At 45.2% G+C, this 27,194-nt stretch overlaps 1 protein-coding gene across 1 annotated transcript in view; it reads right to left on the bottom strand.

The window, feature by feature from the left end:
* Positions 1–22,777, bottom strand: part of LOC120932127 (tyrosine 3-monooxygenase-like) — a 65,664-nt gene extending 42,887 nt beyond the window's left edge. The window contains exons 1-3 of the mRNA XM_040344283.1: positions 22,243–22,777; positions 9,025–9,196; positions 5,023–5,114 (exon numbers count right to left, since the gene is read on the bottom strand). Coding sequence (XP_040200217.1) covers positions 5,023–5,114; positions 9,025–9,196; positions 22,243–22,458 — 480 coding nt within the window. The 5' untranslated portion in view covers positions 22,459–22,777. The remainder of the gene's footprint in view (positions 1–5,022; positions 5,115–9,024; positions 9,197–22,242) is intronic.
* Positions 22,778–27,194: the final 4,417 nt, after the last annotated feature.

Genomic DNA, 27,194 nt, shown 5'->3' with positions numbered 1-27,194 from the left:
TGTCCTCTTAGTTTTAAGTATATGTATAAGTGGGTCTGTCAAATGTTCATCATCCTGGATAAAAATCATTTTGCCATCTATGGTGATTTTCAAGCACAACAGTGAGAAGCAAATATCCTTTGCTGTTTTAGTAAATGTGAAAATAGATTTTGGCATTTTCCTGTTATTTACTAGTAGGGACTAGTTCATTAAAACTGTTACGTAAACCTTTTAGGTCCAGTGAATATGTCATATGGAAAACCAATTTTCAAAGCAACAGTACTAGCATTCTACCTGTACACATTTGTCTGTCTTCCCAGAGACATAAGTGTTTGCTGCTTTTGTAATGTAGGACCACACAGTCCCCACGTAATAGTGTTACATAGTTGACATGTAGATTAAGGTTAACAATCTGATATATTCTAGTTGCTAAAAAATTCTGAGCAATATCATTAATAGTCAAGCAGTATGATTAACATTTAAGTGATAGTTATCTCACAGGGTTGTCAGAAACCTTTGACGTTACATGGAGAGATGTCCTTGCAAATTGGGAAATCTTTGAGAAATATATACTGTAGCTGCCTCCACTGTTAGTGGATATTTTTTAATAGATATTTGTCCACTGTTAGTAGAACTGATGCAGTAAATGGGCATGAATTGTTATCAGATATGAGGAATTCTAAAATTTAAGTGGCTACCTGAGTGAAAAAAAATGAGATCAAGATACTATATTTGGATTAATGGTGGATAGGCTTTCAATTGCTTTATCCTTGCAACACACTTTGCACATCATTGCAGGGGTGTTTCAGCCATGTTACACAAGTATAGTATAATAGACTGACATTTTTAAAGATGTTGCAAAAGACTGTCATAGTAGAGACTGCTTCCATGTAAGTGAAAACTGGTAAGAACTGCTGTCATGTTTACAAGGTACTGTGGCTGCCCTCATTCTACAAAAGACTGTTGCAAGCAGGGCCGCTGATAAGCCAGTACAACTGGCCCTGTTGTACCGGGCCCAGCCAGCAGGGGGGCCCGGGCAATCTGACAGCAGAATGCAGGCAGAATACAAAATAAATAAAAATAGAACAATTCTCCAACCAGCGCCCAGTCCAAACATCCCCCCCCTCCCGCTCCGACTAATTTGCTGTCTGTAGATGTTCTTGTGGATGTGTGGGAGGGGCTATTTCTTGTGTTTTTGGTGGAAGGTCACCTCCGCGGCCGGCTGCATGTCAGTGCTGGCTCAAGTAGCGGCCAGCCTTCCCTGGTGGAGTGATTAATCACTCTCCACTCATTCATGGGGAATCTCCCACTGTGTTATGGAGCAGGGGTATGAACTGTTTGGCGGCCGTCCACTCACTGTAACAAAGCCCCGCCTCCAACACCATGATAGACAGTACACTGATCCAATGAAATTGGATCAATGTTCCTTCTATCATGGCTTTGTTACAGTGAGTGGACAGCCGCCAAACAGTTCAGACTCCAGCTCCATAACACAGTGGGAGCTATCTGCTCTGTGTAATCAGGGTGCTGGCAAGGCTGCAGATGGGAACAGTGTGGCTGCATTGATGGGCACAATGAGGCTGCATTGATGGCACAGTGAGGCTGCATGGATGGCACTGATGAGGCTGCAGATTGGCACAGCGAGGCTGCAGATGGGCACAGTGAGGCTGCAGATGGGCACAGTGAGAATGCAGATGGCACAGTGAGGCTGCATTGATGTGCACTGATGAGGCTGCAGATGGGCACAAGGAGGCTGCAGATGGGCACAGTGAGGCTGCAGATGGGCACTGTGAAGCGGCATTTATGGCACTGATGAGGCTGCAGATCGGCACAGTGAGGCTGCAGATCGGCACAGTGAGGCTGCAGATGGCACAGTGAGGCTGAATTGATGGGCACAGTGAGGCTGCATTAATGGGCACAGTGAGGCTGCATTAATGGCACAGATGAGGCTACAGATGGGCACAGCGAGGCTGCAGATGGCACAGTGAATCTGCATTGATGGCACTGATGAGGCTGCAGATGGGCACAGTGAGGCTGCAGATGGGCACAGTGAAGCTGTATTGATGGAACTGATGAGGCTACAGATAGGCACAGTGAGGCTTCAGATGGGCACAGTGAGGCTGCATTGATGGCACTGATGAGGCTGCAGATGGGCACAGTGAGGCTGCAGATGGGCACAGTGAGGTTGCATTGATGAACACGGATTCAGCTGAAATGGCCACAATGAGGCTGCAGATGGACACAGTGAGGCTGCATTGATGGCACAGTAAGGCTGCATTGATGGGCTCTGATCAGGCTGCAGATGGGCACAGTGAGGCTGCATTGATGGGCAATGGTGAGGCTGCATTGATCTCTTGTCCGCTTTCTCTGACCATCTCTTGTATCATGTCTGCAGTCTCTGACAATCTCCTGTACAGTGTCTGCAGTCTCTGTCCATCTCTTGTATCATGTCTGCAGTCCCTGACCATCTCTTGTAGCATGGCTGCAGTGTCTGATCATCTCTTGTATCATCACAGTATTTATTTTGGATAATCAAACTTATAACTGGCTGGAGGAAGATAGATATCACTTGAAGACAAACGTGCACTTTGCTTCAAGGCGGGGTTTGGGGAGGGGGTGGGGCCAGGGTGGGACTGAAGGAGGTATCAGGGGTGGGGCTAAAGGGGGCCCCATTTGGTAGGCTTTACGGGCCCCCTCGATTTCTATCAGCAGCCCTGGTTGCAAGAAATTGAAGAATGCTAAGATTGTACATAAGAATACTAGAGTACTATACAGATGCAGTAGACTTTCAAAGACTCCTGACATATTTCTTTTGCATACTACAAATAATATAGGAGGTTGTTTAAATGTTACAAGTAACAAATAGAGACTACCAGAGACGTTTCCTAAGTTGCAAAATGTTAGAAACATCTGTCATGTTACTAGACAGAAAATGCTACCATGTTACCAGTGAATGTTAGAAACTGGCAACATGTTAGAGAAGACCTGGAGACCTCCCAACATTCTGCAGAGTCTGTTTTATGGGAGACTATATTACACTCCTTACATTTAATAGGAAATACCGAAATACACAAGTGAGAAATTTGGTGCAGATGTTCATGGTAGCCAATCAGCTTCTAACTTAAATTAATGCTAAAAGCAACAGCTTCTGTATAGCTACACATAATTGAACTATGAACCCTATAATGAGGCTACAGATGGGCACAGCGAGGCTGCAGATGGCACAGTGAATCTGCATTGATGACACTGATGAGGCTGCAGATGGGCACAGTAAGGCTGCAGATGGGCACAGTAAGGCTGCATTGACGGCACTGATGAGGCTGCAGATGGGCACAGTGAGGCTGCATTGGTGGTACTGATGAGGCTGCATATGAGCACAGTAAGGCTGCAGATATACTGTACTACTGCTTCTCCAAATAAAATTTTCTGGTTTCACAATAAAACATTTTTTTTATTTATTTAATTTCATATCTTTCCAAATGTATGTATTTTTTACTTTGCATAGTCTTGGAAAAAAACTGTTTTAATTGCTTTCTGTGACCCCATTGAAAACATCTGAACTACTTTCAAGAAAGGACAAAAAATTAGGAGAGTAGCAGTCACTGAGACAAGATGACATAGACCAGGGGTCTCCATACTTTCTTAGCAAAGGGCCAGTTCACTGTTCTTCAGACTTTTGGGGGAAAACAATGCCCCATCTTTGGTATTAGGGGAGAAACAGTTGGTGTCAGTGGGAGAAATAGTGCCCCATTGTTGGTGACAGTGGGAGGATCTATGCCCCATTGTTGGTAACAGTGGGAGGATTTATGGTCCCATTGTTGGTGACAATAGGAGGATATATGGCCCCATTGTTGGTAACAGTGGGAGGATTTTTGGCCCCATTGTTGGTAACAGTGGGAGGATTTATGGCCCAATTGTTGGTGACAGTGGGAGGATTTATGGCCCCATTGTTGGTGGCAGTGGAAGGATCTAGGCCCCATTGTTTGTGACAGTGGGAGGATTTCCAGTGTTGGTGACAGTGGGAGGATTTCCATTGTTGGGGACAGTGGGAGGATCTAGGCCCCATTGTTGGTGACAATGGGAGGATTTATGCCCCATTGTTGGTGTCAGTAGAAAGAGCCTCAAGGGCCGAATACAGGCAAGCAAAGGGCCCTATCTGGGCCCAGGGCCGCAGTTTGGAAACCACTGACATAGACAATAATTACAACCTGACAGGGGTTTTAGAAAATCTAAATTTTACTAAAGATTGTTAAAGTTTTGCCCCCACTAGAGGGATGTCCTATCATACCACTTCATGTCCTAACAGAAAGTGAGGGGAAATCTCCCCAATTGATATACAACTCGCTTATGAGAACCTGACAGAGGTTCTATCACTTCCCCAGTAAAAAAAAAAAAATAGTTAGGCCTTGTGTAGAAACCATGCATGTTTAATTTACCTTAAAGCGGAGTTCCGGCCACAATTTCACTTTTTAAATATAAATACCCCTGTAATACACAAGCTTAATTTATTCTAGTAAAGTTGGCCTGTAAACTAAGGTCCGTTTTGTTAGGTTGTTACAGCATTTAGACACTTTATAAGATAGAAATTGACTGGGGCCATCTTAAGTGTGGGTATCATGAAGCCAGACTGTATGACTTCCTGGATTTCAGCCTTGCAGATCTCGAACATGCTCAGTGCTGCACAAGCAGTGTCAGATCAGGTTTCCAAGTCACATGATTCTTTGAGACTGGGGAGTGCACAGACTCCTGGAAAGTTACACCCACTACATTCCCAGGAGTCTGTGCGGTGTAGGTTAGGAAGCATTAAGCACCTAGGTGCAGGAAGTGGGAAGATTAACTATTCTGCCTAGCAACAACACTTTGAAGGCATCTGAAAAAAAAAAAAAATTCGTAAAGGACTAATGACATTTTTTTAAAACAACTGATGTAATGTTATATTTATGGGTGGAACTCCACTTTAATTATAAATAAACTTGGTTTCCTAACAAACATTTCAGGGTTTGCCAGATTTTCCAAATTGGGTTTGCAGTTTTGTATACTTACTGGGTGGTCCTGGTCAAAATGTGGCTCAAATTTCACAATTAAATGCTGCTGGTACATATCCAGGTCTTGAACTTTTTTTGGAAAAGAATGAGCTGTATTAAATATATAAAAATAATATATGCATCGTCAAATATTTTCCTTTGCTTTTAGAATGCATTAGTAAACACACGATATAACAGTTGTAAATGTGCAATGTCATTTAACATACCGGTAAATATAATGAGAGTTCTCTGTAGGGATGCAGTAGACTTTGTGATAGAAATGTTTTATCTTATTATCCATAGTAAAATTTTAATAGGGATCCCTTGAGCGTAAAGGTGCCTATAATGTACTTCTACTTACACTAGACATGTGCACACTGAAAAATTTAGGTTTCGGAATTTTGTTTTCATCCAAAAAATACATTTATTTAGTTACTCCCGAAATTCGTTTTTATTTATTTTGTTTAGTTAAAAAATGCATTCGTCCAAAAATCCGAATTAATTAAGGTCGAATCTGTCATTGAAGGCTCATGGTGTCCGTCGAATGTTCTAAGAAGATTCGACGAAGCAGCTAAACTGTACGACGCCGCAATCGTACATTTCTGGTCGAATGCTCCGCCCACAAGCTATAGTAGAATTCTAATGTTGTATGACTAGTAATAATTATATTTATTAATTATTATTACTAGTCGACCAACATTAGAATTCTTCTATAGCCTTTGGGCGGAGCATTTGACCAGAAATGTTCACTTGCAGTGATCGTATGTTTTTAGCTACTTCATTGAATCTTCATGTCTCTATAATGTTGAATCTTTTCTCTTTATGTTGAATCTTTACTCTCTATGTTGAATAATCTTGGACCAATAGAGTTATATTAGACACAGATTGCTATTGTCACCGTCTTGTCGAATCTTCTATCTATATCAAACTGTTGTCGCAACAAAACAAAAAAAAAAGCATTTTTTATGCCGGATCTTTCGGATTTCGGATTCTGCACGTTCGTTATTGTTTGTTAAAATGAACGCGAAAAGCCACAAAATGTCTGACTTACACCACTTTATTTCTGGCAATTAGGCTGCTTTAGCTGCTTGGTTATGGTGGACATAAATGACTTGAGATCATCCCCTGAAAGCCCAATATTACCCTCAGGTGAGAATCAGCTCATTTAGGACTTATTGAGGGAACAGTAACTAGTACTACTGAAGACCAGTAGACCTCACCCACACAGAAATTCTCTGACTTGCTGAGGCTGATCCTTCTCAAGAACGAGCAAGAAAGAAGGGTATTCTACACTACACCATCCAAACACCAACAGCTAAGTTGTAAATGGTGCACAGTGGATAATCAGAAACCGACAAATAAATAAATGAATTAATAAATCAATTATTATATTATAGCAATCCAGTAGAGGATGTTCACCTGGCAAAGTGAATATTTACTTGAAGTAATTCATTAAATAATGTGAATAAAAATTCAATTGAATCATCCCAAAGCTAAAATCCTTTTTTTTTTTTTTTTTTTTTAATTCTCTGACCTATAAATGTGTATTTAAAGGTAAACAGATTCATTTTATTCACAAAGCTAAGTTTAAGGTTTATACAACAACCCCAAACCCCAAATGTTATATATTGCAGCTAACTAGTCCTTGGTTTGGTGGCTACACTCATTTTTATTTTTTAAAACAACTTTGACTTATTTTATATTATATTTATTTAATTTAGTTTATTTTCACCTGGTAATCTTACAAATAACATAATTCCTGTTCCTGGATGACTCTTCCACTGTATCCATAGTGGGAGCCATGGCTGTTACACAAGGCTACTCTCCCTATATGGACTACAAACATATCTGTATCTCTTCATATACGGTACATTACATAGCAGGCAGGGAAAGTGATAGTTTACAGAAGATAGCAAGGAAGATATTCATCAATGAAGCTCACAGAAAGTGACAAGGACACTGCATCACTGTCAAGATCAACAGTTGGTTTTTGTGTTTGCTGAAAATGTTCTTAAAGGGGTGGTTCCACCTAAAACTCATTTCTAGCAATATATTCGTAAGACCCGTTAAGCCAGCCTACCCGCAGTGTCTTTTTTTTTTTCCCCGTACATACCGAGATCTCGGGGGTCTCGTCCCTAGGCGGTGGGCGTTCCTATTTGATTGACGTTCCTCGGACGGGCGCATACGTGACGTCACGACTTTCCGAAAGAAGCCGAACGTCGCCGCGCAGGTGCCGTATAGAGCCGACTCTATACGGCGCCTGCGCGGCGACGTTCGGCTTCTTTCGGAAAGTCGTGACGTCACGTATGCGCCCGTCCGAGGAACGTCAATCAAATAGGAACGCCCACCGCCTAGGGACGAGACCCCCGAGATCTCGGTATGTACGGGGAAAAAAAAAAAGAAGCCAGCCTACCCGCAGTGTAACGGGTCTTACGAATATATTGCTAGAAATGAGTTTTAGGTGGAACCACCCCTTTAACTGCAATACATTGCATCTTTGTGCTTGGGTTTACCTATTCTTTGACATCCACTATACTGACCAAAAATGTAGTAAGTTACCCAATTTTTCTTGTATCTGCTTACTAAAGTATAACTAAAAGCAAAATGTTTTTTTTTTTTAAGATTTGGAGAAAATAGAGAGGGAAAAGAATATCTGTCAGTTTTTCTATTACTGTCTGGGCTCCCGTTAGGGAGATTCACCCTCTCTATTTATCCTGTTTACCATTATCATTAAAAGTGGAATTAAAAGAACATCCCAAATTTTAGGTTGTCCCCAGAAAAGTAAAAGAGGGAAAATGTTCCAATGAGGACACTAGTTCTGGTGACCTGGGGGTCTCCAAGGAATTCCCCTAATTTGCAGGAATTTCATTTTCTGTTTTCCTGTGGGACAGGAAGTGAAGGGAAATCTCCATAATGGGACACCGATGGCGAAAATAAATTTGATAGGCATCATAACTCTCCCCTGCTTTATCAAAAAAAAAAAACTTTGCAAAAATGAACACAATTTTCTGAATTAACCCCCTTAGCTGTATTCCCGAATCTGCCTCGGGGTGAATTTTTCATACCAGAAGCGGTAACTCCAAGCCAGACTCGGTATCGCATTGCAGGATACAGGGGGAAGTTACTTACCTTGTCCCTGGATCCTGCGATGTGTCTCCTCGCTCGATTCACAGTGCCGAGCTCCGTTCCCTGCGACGTTATGACGCACAGGGAAGGAGTTCGGCGCCATATTCAAAAAGTGAAACACACAATACACATACAGTATACTGTAATCTTACAGATTACAGTACTGTATCAAATAATTACACACCCCCTTTGTCCCTATTGATCTGCACAGTGTCCTGCATGCAGTTTTATATAATAAAAATTATTCTTTCTGCCTGGAAACTGTAGATTGTCCATAGCAACCAAAAAGTGTCCCTTTACATCAAAAGTGGTTTTAGAGCAGCTGGAAAACAGCGATAATAAATTAGAATAACTTGCAGATTTGCGCGATAGTGATTTGTGGGGAAATTCGTCATTAAACAATAAAAATAATGACAGCGACAATTCTGCAACTGAGCAAATTTCAGTGTTTTTGATTTGATTACATTATTGAATAATTTTTATTATAATTGCGTTATTATTTGTTATAATTATTTTTAGTTATTATATTATAATTTATGATTTTGTGTTTCAAACTTTATCATACCTGGGATGTCTACTAGACTCTTATTTGGACAGATTTAAGTGAGTTATTCCTAAGAATTGCAGGCCTACAATATAAAATGCCAAATTTCCATGTAAAACAATTGTACTGCTTTCAGCACCCAAAACCAGAAGGAATCATACCGCCAGGGAGGTTAATAGCACAGAGAAAATAGACAACTGCTGAAAAAAATAATCAAGTAATGGCTATTGCGTCAAAAGCATCTCAGATTTATTCCTTTCAAATATTATTATTATTTTTTTTCTTTAACTCATACTAGATTAAATTATCATGAAAAAAGATTACAAACTATAAACAAAATTATTCCCTTACATAATTCATCTTTGAGTACTTTTACATCTCCTGCCACCTTTTTCAAGGAATGTATGAAGATGTTGATGGAGGAGTTGGGAATAAAGCATTTCAGATAACATTCTAGATCTTCTTTCTTCTTGTTTTTTACAGCAGGTCTTGTCTCCATGTGAAAAACATAGGTTTCATTTTTCTGAAAATAAATGAAAAAGTGAATGAATGAATGCCTGAAAAATTTAAACAGAATACCAAAACTCCAGTGCTCAAGAGTGAAAAGGGGAAAAAAAGGGAACATTGCAGCAGAGTTTGTATCAAAAAATGTATTTAATTCAGATCCGATGGTTACAGAATGGCATGGAATGTCTATTGTTGATAGCTTTCACCTCTGAAACCAACATCACTTTGAAGTGTTATTTATAAAACCAGCTCCCTATTTACCTAAGAGAATCAGTGCAACATGGAAGTAGTCTTGATGCAGTAGAGTGTCTTTTATTTTTACAAAATCCAAGAGGATTAATTATTTGTGCTTTGATTTTTACATACATTTTAAACAGACATGTAATGAGGAGGAGCATCAATGTGCTGATGTGATTTATTTTTTTCAATCAAAAAAGGTTTTTATTGAGCAAAATAGCAACATACAGGGCATGTAGAAGGCGTACAGTCATAGTATACAACAAGTGTTCACGGACAAAGTACAAGCTTAGGTATCTCGACTATAGGTGACAGAGGGTACAGTAATATTTATGTCTAGTCTCCCCTCGATGCCGGCCCAGTACAGTAGGGTAAGTAATCCTCCAACCCGCGCCCCTCCCCTTCCCCCTTGCCCTCCCATGAGTTCAGTGGTTTCCTGGTCATGTTATCCCTCCCGGGAGCAGGTCGCAGATGAATTTAGCCATTTTCCCCAGATTTTTTCGTACTTGGCAGCGCAGCCCCTGTGCGAGTACACCAATTTTTTATAGGGCAGCGTGCTGTTGACCTCTGTCAGCCAATGGGACAACTCTGGGGGTTCCGACCTCATCCAGACCCGTGCTATTACTTTTCGGGCTATAAAAAGTGTCTCGTGCAGAAAAATCTTAAGAAATTTATTGATTTCAGTGTCTGGAAAAATGCCCAGAAGGCATATCTTGGGCTGTAGCGTAATGGGGGATCCCATTTTGTCATGGAGAAATTTCACGACCTGCTCCCAGAAGGTCTGGACCTTAGCGCACTGCCACAGTAAATGGAAAAAGGTGCCCGTTTCACGACTGCACATTGGGCATATGGCGGAGCAGTCTCTCTTATACTTAGAAATCCTAAGGGGTGTAAGGTAGGCCCTGTTTATGATGAAGGTTTGCGTAAGGCGGTCTGACAGTTTTGGGGATACCAGTTTGCAAGCCTCTAGAGCATCACTCCACTCATCGTCCTCCATTGGGCCCACCTCCCCCTCCCACCTGGGCTTCAGGGCGTAAGCTGACACCGTCGCCCTCGGGAGCGTGATCATGGTGTGGAATTGGGTGATCAGCTTTTTGGGGTCTGGATACCTGACAGCGGCCATAAGGGGGTTATCCGTCAGGGCTAGATCGTCCTGAGGGAATTGAGCCCTAAAGGCATGTCGCAGTTGGGCGTAACGGAATAACATGTGATCTGGCAGATTATACTCAGTTTGTAACACCGGAAAGGGTTTCAGTTTTCCGCTCCTGGTGACATGGGACAAGTAGTAAATTCCCCTAGCGCTCCATACCTCGGTATCTTGAATGCGCTCCAACTCCGGTAGTGCAGGGTTGTGCCATAGGGAAGTGTATCCATGCAGGGGCGATATGTTTAGTCTGTCTGACACTATATTCCACACCCTCCGGTAATGGTACAACAGGGAGTATCGTCCCTCAAGTATCTTTGACCCCCCCGCTATAGCCACCAGGGGATCGCCTATCGATTGAGTCCACGCCGGGCAGAGCAGGCGGAGGAACCTAGTCCTGTCAACTTTGTCCACGTGGAAAAGTTGTGACAGTTGGGCAGCCAGATAATATGCGTTGAGTTCGGGCAGCGCCAGCCCGGCCAAGTCAGTCGGGTTTTTCAGTCTGTGCCAGGGGAGTTTGTGTCTCGCGGTGCCCCACACAAATGGCCTTAGGATAGTTTCCATAAGCCTGAAGCACCGGAGCACTAGGTACACCGGTGAGTGCCACACCATGTAGAGAATCTTGGGCAACAGGACCATCTTTATTAAATTTACGCGGCCTGAGACTCCTAGCGGGAGTCTAGTCCAAGCTTGTGTTCTAGACTTTAGCATTTCATACAATGGCGTGACATTCAGCGTAATGTAGTCTGCCGGATCCCTGGTTGTTCGAATCCCAAGATATTTAATGTCAGCCACCCTCTGTAATGGGAGAGTGGCCCTGTCCCTGGTCACCGGGTAGCTATCTAGTGGAAGTATTTGGGATTTGTCCCAGTTGATCCTGAGTCCCGAGAAGGCGTCGAAGCGCTCTATCAGGGTCAGAGCCAGTGAGAGGGAGTCCGTGGAGTCGTCTAGATATAGAAGTGTATCGTTCCGCGTATGTACTTATCCTCTCTTCCACACCACCCCTCTGTAGGCCCGTTATGTCTGGGTGTGAGCGTATGGCGATTGCCAGTGGTTCTGCCGCCAGGGCATACAGCAGCGGCGACAGGGGGCAGCCCTGCCTCGTGCCACGCCGCAGGGGGAACTGGTCCGAGGGCCATCCATTGGCTACTACTCTTGCCACCGGGGCCTGGTAAAGGAGCTTCACCCAGTGGATGAATTTGGGGCCTAACCCGAATTTAGCAAGGCACGTCCACAAGTACCTCCACTCCACCGAGTCAAACGCTTTGGCGGTGTCCAATGCGACAATAATTCTAGCCCCCGGGTTGTCGTGTCTGGCCTGTAGGTTGATGAACAGCCTCCTCAGGTTAAAGGAGGTGTTCCGGCCGGGCATGAAGCCCGCTTGATCAGCGTGCACAAGGGAGAGGCGAGCTGAGAGCACCTTGGCCAGAATTTTGATATCTACCTGTAATAGAGAAATGGGGCGATATGACTCTGGTAAGTGTGGGTCCTTGCCTGGTTTGGGGATTAATACTATGGTGGCTTCTCTCATCGAGGGCGGGAGTTCAGAGTTATCAAAGATTGATTTGTATAGGGCAAGAAGTCTAAGGACCCGCATAGGTGGAATAAAACTCGGCTGGCAAGCCATCTGACCCCGGGGCTTTGGACTTCGGGAGGCCAGCAACTGCAGCGGATATTTCCTCTGCCGTCAGTGGCTCCTCAAGTGTTTGGGCCTGTTGCATAGTCAGTCGTGGGATCTGCAGGCCGGCAAGGAAGTCTTCCGACAGGGAGTCGGTGTCTGGGGCTACCGTGTCATACAAGGAAGAGAAAAAGTCGTGGAACATACTAGCTACTCGCTCCGGTTCGGTTATCAAATCCCCAGCTGGAGAGCGCAGGGAGATCACCACTGGGGGTCTCTCCTCACAGTGTACCAAGTAGGCGAGTAATTTCCCCGCTCTCTCCCCATGTTCAAACGTCCGCTGTCTGAGAAAGAAAAGCTTGCGCTTCGATTTCTCGTAGTGCAGCTGGTCAGCCGCCCTAGTGCAGAGCTGCAGCTCAGCAGCCAGGTCAGCGGTCGGGTTGGCAGTGTATTCTCTCTCTTTGGCTGCAACTAGTTCCGTGGCCCTATCCAGTGTCTCTGCAGAGGCGGTCTTAAGGGAATTAATGCGGGACGAGAGTGTCATGCGGGCATGGAGTTTAAAGGCCTCCCAGACTGCCCGAGGGGACGCAGACCCGGAGTTATCAGTAAAGTAGTGTTCCCACTCCGTGGCTAGGTCCGCGTCCCCCGGGAGCAGGGTCAGCCAGAACGGGTTCAACCGCCAAGAGGGCGGCGGGCGGGCCCGAGGCAGCGACATTTCTGTCCAGCATGCGCAGTGGTCTGAAAGGGACCGAGGGGAGAAGCCTGACTCTCTTACTCTATGGAGAAGCGTTTTAGACACTAGGATCAAGTCTATGCGGGACATTGAGTGGTGCGAGGCCGAAAAGCATGTATACGCCCGGTCTGTGGGGTGCCCGTTTCTCCATGTATCAACTAGGTTGAAATCCGCGAGAAGTCTCGCGAATCTCATGGGGCGCGATCCCGCAGGTCCAGCCTGGTCTCTGACCATCCTGTCTAGGGAGGGATCCAGAACTGTATTAAAATCTCCCAGCCAAATTGCCGGCGTGTCGGGGTGTAGGGCCATATAGTCAAAGCCGGAAACCACTATAGTGGACTGAAACGGGGGTGGGACGTAGAATGCCATAAGAAGGACCTGATCCCCATATAGTTTAGCTTTCAGAAAGACGTACCTGCCCTGCGGGTCTATTACTGAATCCTGGAGTTCAAAGTGTGCCGTTTTGGCAATTAGTATAGAGACCCCTCTAGAATGGGAAGTGTGGACAGAATGAAAGCCCCAGCCCACCCACGGACGTCTAAGCGTTCGCTGGGCTAGACCCTCCGCATGTGTCTCAACTAGGACTACGACATCTGCCCTTAGCTTTTTGAGTATTGCAAATATTGCAGAGCGCTTGATCGAATCCCTCATCCCTCGGACATTCCAAGTTAGTAGCTTCAGTGTGGCCATGGGATATACCAGGGGAGGCTATGAACTCCAGGATCCAGACTACTTTTAATTACACACTTCTTTACCCCGTGGCCGCCGTCGCATACGTCCCCACATGCCAACAATAACACAGTGAAACTTGTCCCATGTACGTTTTGCTCAAATAAAATACATAACAAGAGATAACCGTTAACAACCCAGTACCTTTGCATCCCTCCCTCCCCCCACCCCGCCCTGCACATTCCCCAACTGGTGCGGGCTTGAACCCAAAACTGCCAACATGGCAAGAGCAGCACCCTTTGCATAGTAATAGAGAACATTCTAGCTATCCAGAGTATACCCAGGGAGACCACCAGCACAGTCCCGGATAGTATCCAGCCGGGCCATCCAGGGTGAAACTGTGCAGTGGCGGTCGATAATGGGCTGCTGCGAGTGGGGCGGAATTCCGCTGCGTGCACATGCACGGTCCAGGACCTGACGCGCTGTCAGTTGCGTGCCTTTTATAGCATGCCTCCCTCCGCCGGGAGAGGGAGAATGATAAACAAGAAAAATCGAATGAAAAAATAAAAGAAAAAAAAATTATATGAAAAATAAAAAATAATACTAAAAAAAAAGGGGGTTAAGGAAAACGGGGTGAATAGTGAACGTGGAGATTTTCAAGTGTATCAGGTACTAGATACATCAGACCAGTGTTCAAGAGTACAGGTTTGAGAACGTGTCCCCCCTGTTCAGCCCAGTATGCTGCTCGTTCCCTCAGGGGGGGATCCAGTCATGCGGGCAGTACAGGGTCTTAGATCTCTGTGTGCTGTACGGGTAACCTGGGTATCGCAGGGGCTCCAGGTGTCAGAGAGCAATGTCAGGATGCGGTTTGGAGCCCTCTGGAGCCCGCAGAGAGGGGAGTGGACCCCAGGCCGAAAGCAGCCATGGGGGGCAGGATATGTTGGGACTGGGCACACAACAGGGGGTCAACAGGGGGAAGGATAGGGGGAGATCTTCCCATACATGGGGGCGGCTGAGGGCCGCAAGATCCTCGCGGGGGTGACCAAAAGAAAAAAAAAATGCTTCAGGGCCCAGGCGCCATTATAGGTAATACAACAGGGGACAGGGAGAGCTGAGTACTTATCTGTGTCTGTCCTGCCGCTCTATCCAGGCCAGCACCTCCTCCGGATCTTTGAAGAAGTAGGCTCGGTCCTCATCCTCCACGTGAAGTCGGGCCGGGAACAGCATGGCGTACTTCACATGTTTGATCCGTAAGCGTCGCTTGGCCTCCATGAAGGTCTTCCTCCTGCGCTGAACTTCAGCCGAAAGGTCCGGATACGCGGCCACCATCTTGTTATCAAAGGGGATGTTGCCCCTCTCCCTGCTCAGCCGGAGGATTGCATCCCTGTCCCTGTAGTTCAGGAATTTGGCGATGAACGTGCGGGGAGGCGCCCCGGGCGGTGGCTGCCTGCCCGACATCCGATGAGCCCGCTCTACTGCAAACATGGGGGAGAAGGCCTCTCTGCCATAAGCATCTCGGAGCAACTTTTCCAGGAAATCCTGCGGATCTCTCCCCTCCACCCCCTCAGGGAGACCGACAAACCTCAAGTTGCACCTGCGACTTCTGTTCTCGAGGTCGTCCTGCTTCTGTAGCAGCTGGTTGATTTGCAGCTGCATGGCCTCGGAGGACTGCTGGATGGGGGGAGGGAGTCCTCCACTGTGCCCAGTCTCACCTCCGCCTCGGATACCCTCTCTCTCAGCCTCTGCATGTCCTGGCGCACCAGCGAGATGTCCACCTTTACCTCCTCGATCTTTGCCGTGAGGGTAGTTTGGCAGGTCGCCACCGCCTCCTGGCAGGAGGTAATGGCCAGCAGCACCTTGGCTATGTCCGCGCCGGTCGTGGCGTCTTCCGACCTTGTGGCGCCGCCATCTTGCGCCGGGGGGTCCTTCTCCTGACGGAGGTACTGGTCGATTTTTGGGCCAGCCGATTTGTTCGTCTTCGGTGGGGCCATGATTACCGAAGTATCCGGGGTCTGTTGGAGCGTTTTAGTGAGGAAAATCTCGGGTGGGATTGTAGGATAAGGCAATAAGGATAAACGGCCGGCGGAGCTCTGCAGACTAGCGTCCTATCCCATGTCGCTCCAGGCCACGCCCCCCGCTGATGTGATTTATAGCTTAAATTTACAAGGCATGCATAGTTCACCTAAAATAGAAATATTCTGCCAAATTAGAATTCCCTGACTACAGAGCCAACACAAAATATAGTACATGTAAAGAACACACAGGTGAAACTCGAAAAATTCGAATATCGTGCAAAAGTTCATTTATTTCACTAATGCAACTCAAAAGGTGAAATTAATATATGAGATAGACTCATTACATGCAAAGCAAGATAGTTCAAGCCGTGATTTGTCATAATTGTGATTATTATGGCTTACAGCTCATGAAAACCCCAAATCCACCAACTCAGAAAATTAGAATATTACATGCAATCAATAAAACAAGGATTGTACATAGAACAATATCGGACCTCTGAAAGTATAAGCATGCATATGTACTCAGTACTTGTTTGGGCCGCTTTTGCAGCAATTATTGCCTCAATGCGGCGTGGCATGGAAGATATCAGCCTGTGGCACTGCTTAGGAGTTATGGAAGACCAGGATGCTTCAATAGGGGCCTTCAGCTCTTCTGCATTGTTGGGTCTCATGTCTCTCATCTTTCTCTTGGCAATGCCCCATAGATTCTCTATGGGGTTAAGGTCAGGCGAGTTTGCTGGCCAATCAAGCACAGTAATCCCACGGTCATTGAACCAGGTTTTGGTGCTTTTGGCAGTGTGGGCAGGTGCCAAGTCCTGCTGGAAAATGAAGTCAGCATCCCCATAGAGCTTGTCTGTGGAAGAAAGCATGAAGTGCTCCAAAATCTCTTGGTAGACGGCTGCATTGACCCCGGACCCCAAATCAACACAGACTGTGGAAACTTCACACTGGACTTCAAGCCACTAATGCACTTAGTTGCATTAGTGAAATAAATTAACTTTTGCACGATATTCACATTTTTCAAGTATCACCTTCATTAACAATACACAGCTGCATCATAAAAATAAAGGGCCAGATCCACAAAAACCTGGCGTAACTTAAAAAATCCCATTTAAGTTACACTGCCTTAAAGTTTCTACCTAAGTGCCTGATCCACAAAGCACTTATCTAGAAATTTCAGGCTGTGTAACTAAAATTCCGCCGGCGCAAGGCGTTCCTATTCAAATGGGGCGAGTCCCATTTAAATGAGGCGCGCTCCCGCGCCGGCCGTACTGCGCATGCGCGAAGTTACGTTACGCCGAGTTTTGAGGATCGCGACGGCTTAAAAAAGTTGCGTCGGGAAAAAAAAAAAATGACAGCGGCATGCATTCCTGAGGGAGAACTCCATGCCAATTTTCAAAGAAAAAACCGGCATGGGTTCCCCCCCCAGGAGCATACCAGGCCCTTAGGTCTGGCATGGGTTGTAAGGAGACCCCCCCACGCCGAAAAATTGACGTAGGGGGTCCCCCTACAATCCATACCAGACCCGTATCCAAAGCACGCTACCCGGCCGGTCAGGAAGGGAGTGGGGACGAGCGAGCGCCCCCCCCCTCCTGAGCCGTGCCAGGCCGCGTGCCCTCAACATGGGGGGGTTGGGTGCTCTGGGGCAGGGGGGCGCACTGCGGGCCCCCCCCACCCCAGAGCACCCTGTCCCCATGTTGATGAGGACAGGACCTCTTCCCGACAACCCTTGCCATTGGTTGTCGGGGTCTGCGGGCGGAGGCTTATCGGAATCTGGGAGTCCCCTCAAATAAGGGGGCCCCCAGATACCGGCCCCCCACCCTAAGTGAATGGATATGGGGTACATCGTACCCCTATCCATTCACCTGTAGGCAAAAAGTTAGTTAGTAAACACACAACACAAGGCTTTTTAAAATATTTTATTATTCTGCTCCGGATGCCCCCCCTGTCTTCGTTATTAGCTCAATTAGCAGGGGGGGCTTCTTCTTCCGCTCTCCGGGGGTCTTCCACTCTCCGGGGGTCTTCCGCTCTCCGGGGGTCTTCTCCGCTCTCCGGGGGGGGCTTCTCCGGACTCCGGGGGGCTTCTTCCATCTTCTCCCCTCTTCCGCTGTTGACTCGGCGAACCCCGGTTCTTCTGCAGCTCTCCGGTGCCTTCTTCTTCAGCGCTGGCTGCCTGCTATGTTTGTGTGTTAGCTCGATTTCTAACAGGCAGCCAGCGCGGTCTTCTGTGGCGTCAGGGTCTTCTCTTCCTTTCTTCCGATGTTGCCTCGTCGCCTGTTGTCGCTGTAATGATGGAAGCGCGCCTTGCATCCCATTTATATAGGCATCACCGTCCCATCATGCTCCGGTAGGTACCCACGTGGTGGGTGCACGTGGGTAGGCACCCACCACGTGGGTACCTACCGGAGCATGATGGGACGGTGATGCCTATATAAATGGGATGCAAGGCGCGCTTCCATCATTACAGCGACAACAGGCGACGAGGCAACATCGGAAGAAAGGAAGAGAAGACCCTGACGCCACAGAAGACCGCGCCGGCTGCCTGTTAGAAATCGAGCTAACACACAAACATAGCAGGCAGCCAGCGCTGAAGAAGAAGGCACCGGAGAGCTCCAGAAGAACCGGGGTTCGCCGAGTCAACAGCGGAAGAGGGGAGAAGATGGAAGAAGCCCCCCGGAGTCCGGAGAAGCCCCCCCCGGAGAGCGGAGAAGACCCCCGGAGAGCGGAAGACCCCCAGAGAGTGGAAGACCCCCGCAGAGTGGAAGAAGAAGCCCCCCCTGCTAATTGAGCTAATAACGAAGACAGGGGGGCATCCGGAGCAGAATAATAAAATATTTTAAAAAGCCTTGTGTTGTGTGTTTACTAACTAACTTTTTGCCTACAGGTGAATGGATAGGGGTACGATGTACCCCATATCCATTCACTTAGGGTGGGGGGCCGGTATCTGGGGGCCCCCTTATTAAAGGGGACTCCCAGATTCCGATAAGCCTCCGCCCGCAGACCCCGACAACCAATGGCAAGGGTTGTCGGGAAGAGGTCCTGTCCTCATCAACATGGGGACAGGGTGCTCTGGGGTGGGGGGGCCCGTAGTGCGCCCCCCTGCCCCAGAGCACCCAACCCCCCCATGTTGAGGGCATGCAGCCTGGCACGGCTCAGGAGGGGGGGGGACGCTCGCTCGTCCCCACTCCCATTCCTGACCGGCCGGGTAGCGTGCTTTGGATACGGGTCTGGTATGGATTGTAGGGGGACCCCCTACATCGATTTTTCGGCGTAGGGGGGGTCCCCTTACAACCCATACCAGACCTAAGGGCCTGGTATGCTCCTGGGGGGGAACCCATGCCGGTTTTGTTTTTACAAATTGCCGTGGAGTTCTCCCTCGGGAAAGCATACCAAATGCCGTCGCTGGAATGGGCTTTTGCAAGGTGTGACTAGTTTACACTTTGTAGAACCAGCCCTAATTTTACACTTGCAAAATAACACTTACGGCGCAAAAAGGAAGCTGGAAAGCTTTGTGGATCGCCTTAAGTGCTAATTTGCATACTATAAACGGCATTTCGACTCGAAATGCCCCCAGCGGCGGATGCGGTACTGCATCCTAAGATTCGGCAGTGTAATTCAATTACACATGCCGGATCTTCTGCCTAACTTTGGAAAAAGCCTTTTGAGGATCGTTTCCAAAGTTACACACAGACTGAACAGCAGTTAAGTCGGAGTATCTCTTTTGTGGATCTGGCCCAAAGTGTTTTACTTGTGTAGCGTTTTACTTGAGTATATAATACACATTGAATGATGAGGACCATATTTTAGGAAATGGTCAAAAAGTAGTGCAAAGAGCAGCAACTACTTAGAGCTCCTTGTATAAAGATAAGACAAGTAAATATTTAATTCTAACTGAATGATATGGGTACTGCACATTGCATATGATGCTTTCCTCATTACACTTTTTTCCATGAAGCAGTCAGATAAATTAGAGTTTTTTTTTTTTTTTTGTATTTTATCATCATGTAATGTAGTATCTAAAAAAAGCCACATATAACATTTGATAAAATACAATTACTAAAATTATTTTGAGTAAAAATAATTAAATTAAATTACACAATTTAAAGCGGGGGTTCACCCTATCGACGGGAAAAAAAATAATTTTTTTTCTTTTACCTTTAAATCAGGCATTGTAGCGCGAGCTACAGTATGCCTGTCCCGAATTTTTTCCCCCCATACTCACCTTGTAGTCGTCCATCGAAGATACCGGGGAATGGGCGTGCCTCTGGAGACGGAGGATGATTGACGGCCGGCTCTGGCGCGTCACGCTTCTCCGGAAATAGCCGAAATAGGCTTGGTCTTCACGACGCGTGCGCATAGCCTGTGCGCACGCACCGTGAAAAGCCGAGACCTACTCCGGCTGTCTTCGGGGAGAGTGACGTGCCAGGGCCGGCCGTCAATCATCCTCCCTCTCCATAGGCACGCCCATTCCCCGCGGGAGCCGAAATCTACGATGGACGACTACGAGGTGAGTACGGGGTTAAAAAAATCGGGACAGGCATGCTGTAGCTCGCGCTACAATGCCTGTCTCGATGGTAAAATCAAGTACGAGAGGGTGAACTACCGCTTTAAGAAAGACATTAAATCCAAATAGTAATATTGACTTTAAGTTTATATGACAAGGTTACATATTATAAATATCAATAAATACATTACACACAGTATTTCTCTCTAAAAATGTATCATTTAATTTAATATGTTTTAGTAGCTTACAGAATATATGCTCACAAGATTGCTAACCCTTCCTTACCCAGTCATCAATGTCGTTTAAAGCATGTCTGTTTGGAAATAACTAAGCAGGCTTCCATTGCTGGCCTCATTGTAAAAATACTATTTGCTTGGCTGTCTCAGATTTCCATAGCTCAGGATTACAGAGGTGTTACAAATGTGCAAGATACGTTTTTTAATTTCAGTACTTGCCCTGGGTCAAGTGATTTGGAATGCATGACAGGTATGTCTCAGATCTAAGTTTTTTACGTATCGGCCTAATCTGAGGAAAAACATTTTTTTTTATATATATATTTTTGAGGGATATTTACTATAACAAAAAGTAAAAAATATTGAATTTTTTTAAAAATTGTCGCCCTATTTTTGCTTATAGCGCATAAAATAAAAATCGCAGAGGTGATCAAATGCCACCAAAAGAAAGCTCTATTTGTGGGGAAAAAAAGGATGTCAATTTTGTTTGGGAGCCATGTCACATGACTGCGCACTTGTCAGTTAAAGCGACGCAGTGCCGAATTGCAAAAAGTGGCCAGGTCTTTGGCCAGCAAAATGGTCCCGGCTTAAGTGGTTAATAGTACCAAAGGCATTAATAACAAAACATTGGGAAAATGTATCATTTAAGAAAGTAGAAAAATAATGTACTTACAAAAAAAGCCTAAACTATTTTAATATCCAGTGTAAACTCTGGTTTGATAATTTACAGTACATAAAAAAAAAAAAAAAAAATCATTAAATGCTAATAACTATTATTCATACACAAATGATGGAACAGCTCATATAAGATGTAATACTTTTTAAGTATATAACGGTTAAATAAAAGAACCTCCAGCCATACAAATAATTTGTAGCTTAGTAAATTTAACTTACCGTATATACTCGAGTATAAACCGACCGGAATATAAGCAGAGGCACCTAATTTTACCACAAAAAACTTATTGACTTGAGTATAAGCCTAGGGTGTCCATCTGCATGCCTCACTGTGCCTCACTGTGCCTCACTTTGCCTCACTGTGTCCATGTGCATGCCTCACTGTGTCCATGCCTCACTGTGCTCATGACTAGACTGACATTTAACATGGGAGTCTATGAAAGGGATGCCCAACTTTCGAAAAATTTGTTCTCCCCAGCCGTAGGTCCCCCAGACAACAAACACACTGGTAGAGGAGAAATAAGGCTACATGTGTGCCAAATTCCAGGTCCAGGGGACCTACGACCGGACGGTAACGGGTCCCCAAAATCACCGGAGAAATGCCCGTTTAACATGGGAGTCTATGGAAGGGTTGCCCAACTTTGAAAAATCGGTGCTCCCCGGCCGTAGGTCCCCCGAACAACAAACTTTGCACACTTGTAAAGGAAGAGTGGGGCTACATGTGTACTGGTACCGGGTCCCCAAATTTTGGGAGATCAGGTGCAAAAAGGTGACTCGAATATAAGCCAAAAATAATATAAGTACAAAAAAAATGTACTGAAAAACTCGGCATATATTCGAGTACATAAGGTACATAAAGCTTTATTTATTTCTTGCATTCTATTCAACATGTTAATTTTATATTTGTGCACTTCATTCTTGTCCTTAATGTTACTAACCTTTTTCCTTATTGTTACTAATCTTTTTGTGTAACTACAATTAAAACACTACAAAGAAACAATGTGACCTGTCTTTTATCTGTTTCCTAAATATTCTATGTAAAGTGATGGTAAATAATCTGGTTTATTCCTTCTAAACTCATTGATAGCGATAGCAGAGTCTGCTCTATGACAAAATGTGATGATGAGCAAATGGGGAATGATAAATTACTTTACATTTAGCACCTAGGATCTTTAAAAACATAGTTAAAATAAAAATAAAAAATGTAAAAAATATAACACTGTGGTCACTTTACCTCTAAGATCTTTAAAATAGCTTTAAGTGAAGAAGTGCTAGGGCTCCTGACTGTAAACATCAGATTTAAGGTGGTGCCATTGTCTTCTTCGCCCAGGTCTCCGTTATTTACTTCTTGAGGCTCTGGCGCAGGCAGGACCGAAGCTTCTTTCTCCTTGCGAGCATCCTCTATGAGACTCTGCTTCCTGCATTGACAGACTCCCACTTCAGCCTTCATGTCTAACCTGCCCTTGGAAGATAGTGGAAAAAGGCAGCTTTGAAATATATAAACACTAATATTGCTTTCTCTGTACAGCAATAGGATTTTTTCTGAACAAAAGCATCAAAACTTCCACATACCTGTTTTATTACTTGTTGTACTATCAGCGAACCAACAAACTGACCTGCAGTAGAGTAGATTTCGTCCTTCTACCCCATACAACTATGTCTTATATACTCATTGTTGGAGGATTGTGTTATAAATATTCATTACGTCATGTCATCAGATATATTGTGTTTGTCATTGAGGCTCCTCATTATTATTATAAATTCACATCATATGGGTTGAAGCAGCATTTCATTTTCAGAAAATAAAGATGAGTAATTAGGATGTTGTTCTACTTTTTTCTATCACCTGGATGTTTTCAGCAAGTAAGCAAACCGTGAATCTTTCTAAGCAAATTGAAAATGATACTTCATTTATAATATACAGTGCCTTGAAAAAGTATTCATACCCCTTGAAATTTTCCACATTTTGTCATGTTACAACCAAAAAAACGTAAATGTATTTTATTGAGATTTTATGTGATAGACCAACACAAAGTGGCACATAATTGTGAAGTGGAAGGAAAATGATAAATGGTTTTCATTTTATTTTTTTATAAATATCTGAAAAGTGTGGCATGCATTTGTATTCAGCTCACCGAGTCTAAACTTTGCTGCAATTACAGCTGCAAAGTATTGTGCACATCTAGATACACACACATATACAGTGCCTTGAAAAGGTATTCATCCCCTTGAAATTGTCCACATTTTGTCACGTTACAACCAAAATGTAATTTTTTTTATTGGGATTTTATGTGATAGACCAACACAAAGTGGCACATAATTGTGTAGTGGAAGGAAAATGATAAATGATTTTCAATTTTTTTTTTTTTTCAAATAAATATCTGAAAAGTGTGGCTTGCATTTGTATTCAGCCCCCTTTACTCTGATACCCCTATCTAAAACCTAACCTAATTAGTAAATAGAGTCCACCAGTGTGTAATTTAATCTCAGTATAAATACAGCTATTCTGTGAAGCCCTCAGTGGTTTGTTAGAGAATCTTAGTGAACAAACAGCATCATGAAGGCCAAGGAACACACCAGACAAGTCCAGGATAAAGTTGTGGAGAAGTTTAAAGCAGGGTTAGGTTATAAAATAATATCCCAAGCTTTGAACATCTCACAGAGCACTGTTCAACCCATCATCTGAAAATGGAAAAAGTATGGCACAACTGCAAACTAACCAAGACATTGCCGTCCACCTAAACTGACAGGTCGGGCAAGGAGAGTATTAAGCCTCATACACATGCATGGTTTTCTCGGCAAGAACCAGCAAGAAAACTGCTGGCAGAGCATTCTTGCCAAGAAACTGTGCGTGTGTACGAAGCTTTGAGGTTTCTCGTCTGGAAATCTGCCCAAAATCTCGACGAGAAAAATAGAAAATCTGCTCTCTATTTTTCACCTCAGGATTCTCGACAGTGTTTTCCTGCCGAGAAACCCGAGCGTCTGTATACTTACCTGTCGCCGTGGAAACCTGCGCATGCTCGAAATGACTTTGACGAATGCACGATAGCTTCCAAGGCATAGGTAGAGTGTAGCAAGATGGCGGCGACAGCATCGAATGTGACGAGCGCATGCTCGTCGTAGACGATGACGTCACCGCGTTCGTGCCATTCAAAAGAACTGCAGTTCTTTTGAATGGAGTGTCTGTACACTCGGCCGGCAAGAGATTCTTGCCAAGAATCTCATCAGGAAAAACAACGTTGTGTCCATTGATGCCACTGTGCCCTTTGTCACCACTGTACCCATTGATGCAACTGTGCCCTTTGTCACCACTGTACCCATTGTCACCTCTGTGCCTTTTGTCGCCGCTGTGCCCTGTAAAATACCCCCCCCCGGCACTTACCTTTCTCCTTCCACGTCCCTCGATGTCTTCTCCTGCCCTCGATGACGCTTCAGCCAATCAGGTTACCGATAACCAGAATCGGTGAATCTGATTGGCTAAGACGGCCGTCAGTCTTATCCAAGGAACGCACCTCCCGTTCGTCCCGAGAATAAGCTTCCGGGAGCCGAGGGCTGTACTCGGAAAGCCTATCAGACCTGCTGGCTCTCATAGGCACTTCCGCACAGCCAACCAGCTGCCATTATTCAGGTAGTTGGCGCTCACCTTCTGGCCATCTGAATAGTTGCGGCAGCGGCCTGCAACAATAACATAGATTCATGCAATGCATGAATCTATGTTATATCAGTGGCTGTGCGAGAGCCAGAGGGGGAGGCGCTCCAGCGCCCTCTATAGACACAACGCCACTGGTCCTGACAGTTTTTTTTGTTCCTAGTCTTTCAGGGGTAGCCCAGGAACCACAGAGAAGGGGGAGCAGGCTGGGGGTGCTACCTTTGAGTTCTATAAAAGTTAATGGGCGGCTCTAAAGCTGATACAGACATGAACTTGTTTTAACTTCTTAAAGCCTGGACATACCAGACATGCCAAAAGGGTCAAGGGGTTAATACAGGAACAAAAAGTAAGACAAACTTCTACTGAGAGAAATATGGTGCTGCCATTGCTGATCTGTTTCAAAAGAGTTGATTAGCTGTGGGGAGGTGTTGTGTGGTGCGGTGGCAGTAAACACTGAGAGACCAGTTGCAACAAACATGCATCTGACTGTGAACATTTATAGAATCCAACAATAATGTGTAGCAGAACAGGTCTCGGGCGTGCCAATAGCATCTGTCTTTAGGGGTGGAATGAAGCCTGTCTGGTCTGTACCCAAATAGGGAGGTGTCCAGGAAAGATAGCATGTCCCTATCTTTTCCCTAATCGACTGGATCCTTATCACTGTCCCTGTCAGATGGGTTACCTGTCCCTACACTACCCATATGCAAAATGTGAGCCAAGCCTGGGAGCCAGGGCCCTAAATAGGCTTTACATGACCCAAGACAGCTGCTAGAGTCACGTGAGATGGCAGCATCCAATCGGATAGCTTCCCCAGGGCCCAGGAAAACATTGAGGAAACATGTCCCTCTTGACTTTCCTCCAAATGCAATGCCGCTGTGGACAAGTGCCACCTACAGTGGCTTTGAATGATCTATCATCAGATATATTTTTTTATTAAGTGCACGCCTATTGGTTACTAGGTGCAGGCCTACAGAGATCACAGTACTTTCCCTGGCAATGCATCTATCAGGGGCGTACATACAGGGGTCGCCATTGCAACTCAGCCCCATACTCTGGGGGGACCATGCAGCCCCCCCCTGTACACCTGAATGGGAGGGTGGTGGCATGTAGAGGAACCGATCCTTTCCTGTAGCTGCTGAATGGCTGCTTCTTCTCCTCTCTTCTCTCAGCCTGGACCCCCGCCAGGCCACATCCCAACATCTCTTCTCTCACAGACATTCAGCGGATGCAGGAGGGAAATGGAGGGCATCGGTTCCTCTATATGCCATTCCCCCGCCTCCCAATACCTGTCCTGCTGCTGAGGACCCCTGTGTGCTTCCCTGGCCCCCCTCACCCCCCCCCCCACAGTGCTGCCAGGTTTCCCCCTCCCACCTCCCGCCGGCTGCTGAAGTGATCTGTCAGGGTGGAGACCTTCCTCATCTTAATGAATAGAGTCAGTGATCGGTATAGATTTTTTTTATTCATTCATAGCTGTGGCTACTAATTTTTCACCATAGTCCCCCAACGGTGGTCCTAAAAAAGATGTAAAAAATAAATAAAAAATAAAATAACAAAAATAAAAAAACTACTGACACCAGTGGCAGAACTACCAGGGTCGCATAGGTTTCACTTGTAACTGGGCTCTGGCGTTCTGCCACCACGGGAGACCCCAAGGCAGCAGGAAGGTGGCCTGCTGTGGAACCGTAATAAAATGTCTTACAATGGGAGTAAAGAGCCAAGGGATCAATGGGAAGGGCCCCGGTCGGGGGCCAGGGCGGCTTTTAATGGTTTCTTGCACTGGGGCCCTGAAGGTTCTAGTTACTCCTCTGCTCTATTTACTTTTCCTTGCAGAAGAATGGAGCCATCTTTGTTTTGGGACAATAGAGGAACAGAATTTAAATAGTGGATTGAGATGCTGGTTGACAGATGACACAACATTGTAGATCCTAATGCCTATACAGATCTTGGCTGTGTTTAAAATGCCTGACATAGATCATCTCCTGTTGCGGTCTCTCACCATCTCATCTGCTACAAAGACAGATCACTGAAGGACAAAAAACTGAGGAAAAGTCACTTGCCTGAAGAACAAATATGGTAAAAGATACATACATATATATATATATATATATATATATATATATATATATATATATATATATATATATATATATATATATATATATATATATATATATATATATATATATATATATATATAAATACCGTATATACTTGAGTATAAGCCGACCCGAGCACACCCCTCACATTTTGTAAATATTTTATTATATCATTTCATGTGACAACACTGAAGAAATCACACTTTGCTATAATGTAAACTAATGAGTGTACAGCTTGTAAAACAGTGTAAATTTGCTGTTCCCTCAAAATAACTCAACACACAGCCATTATTGTCTAAACCGCTGGCAACAAAAGTGAGTACACCCCTAAGTAAAAATATCCAAATTGGCCCCAAAGTGTTTGGGATCATTATGTTGGAATACTGCCTTCGAAGGGAGGGGGATCATGCTCTGCTTCAGTAGGTCACAGTACATGTTGGC

The sequence above is a fragment of the Rana temporaria genome, chromosome 3 (genome assembly GCF_905171775.1).
Source record: "Rana temporaria chromosome 3, aRanTem1.1, whole genome shotgun sequence".
Taxonomy (NCBI): Eukaryota; Metazoa; Chordata; class Amphibia; order Anura; family Ranidae; genus Rana; species Rana temporaria.
The sequence above is the reverse complement of the archived record's forward strand: the minus strand, read 5'-3'. Positions and strand labels throughout refer to the sequence as shown.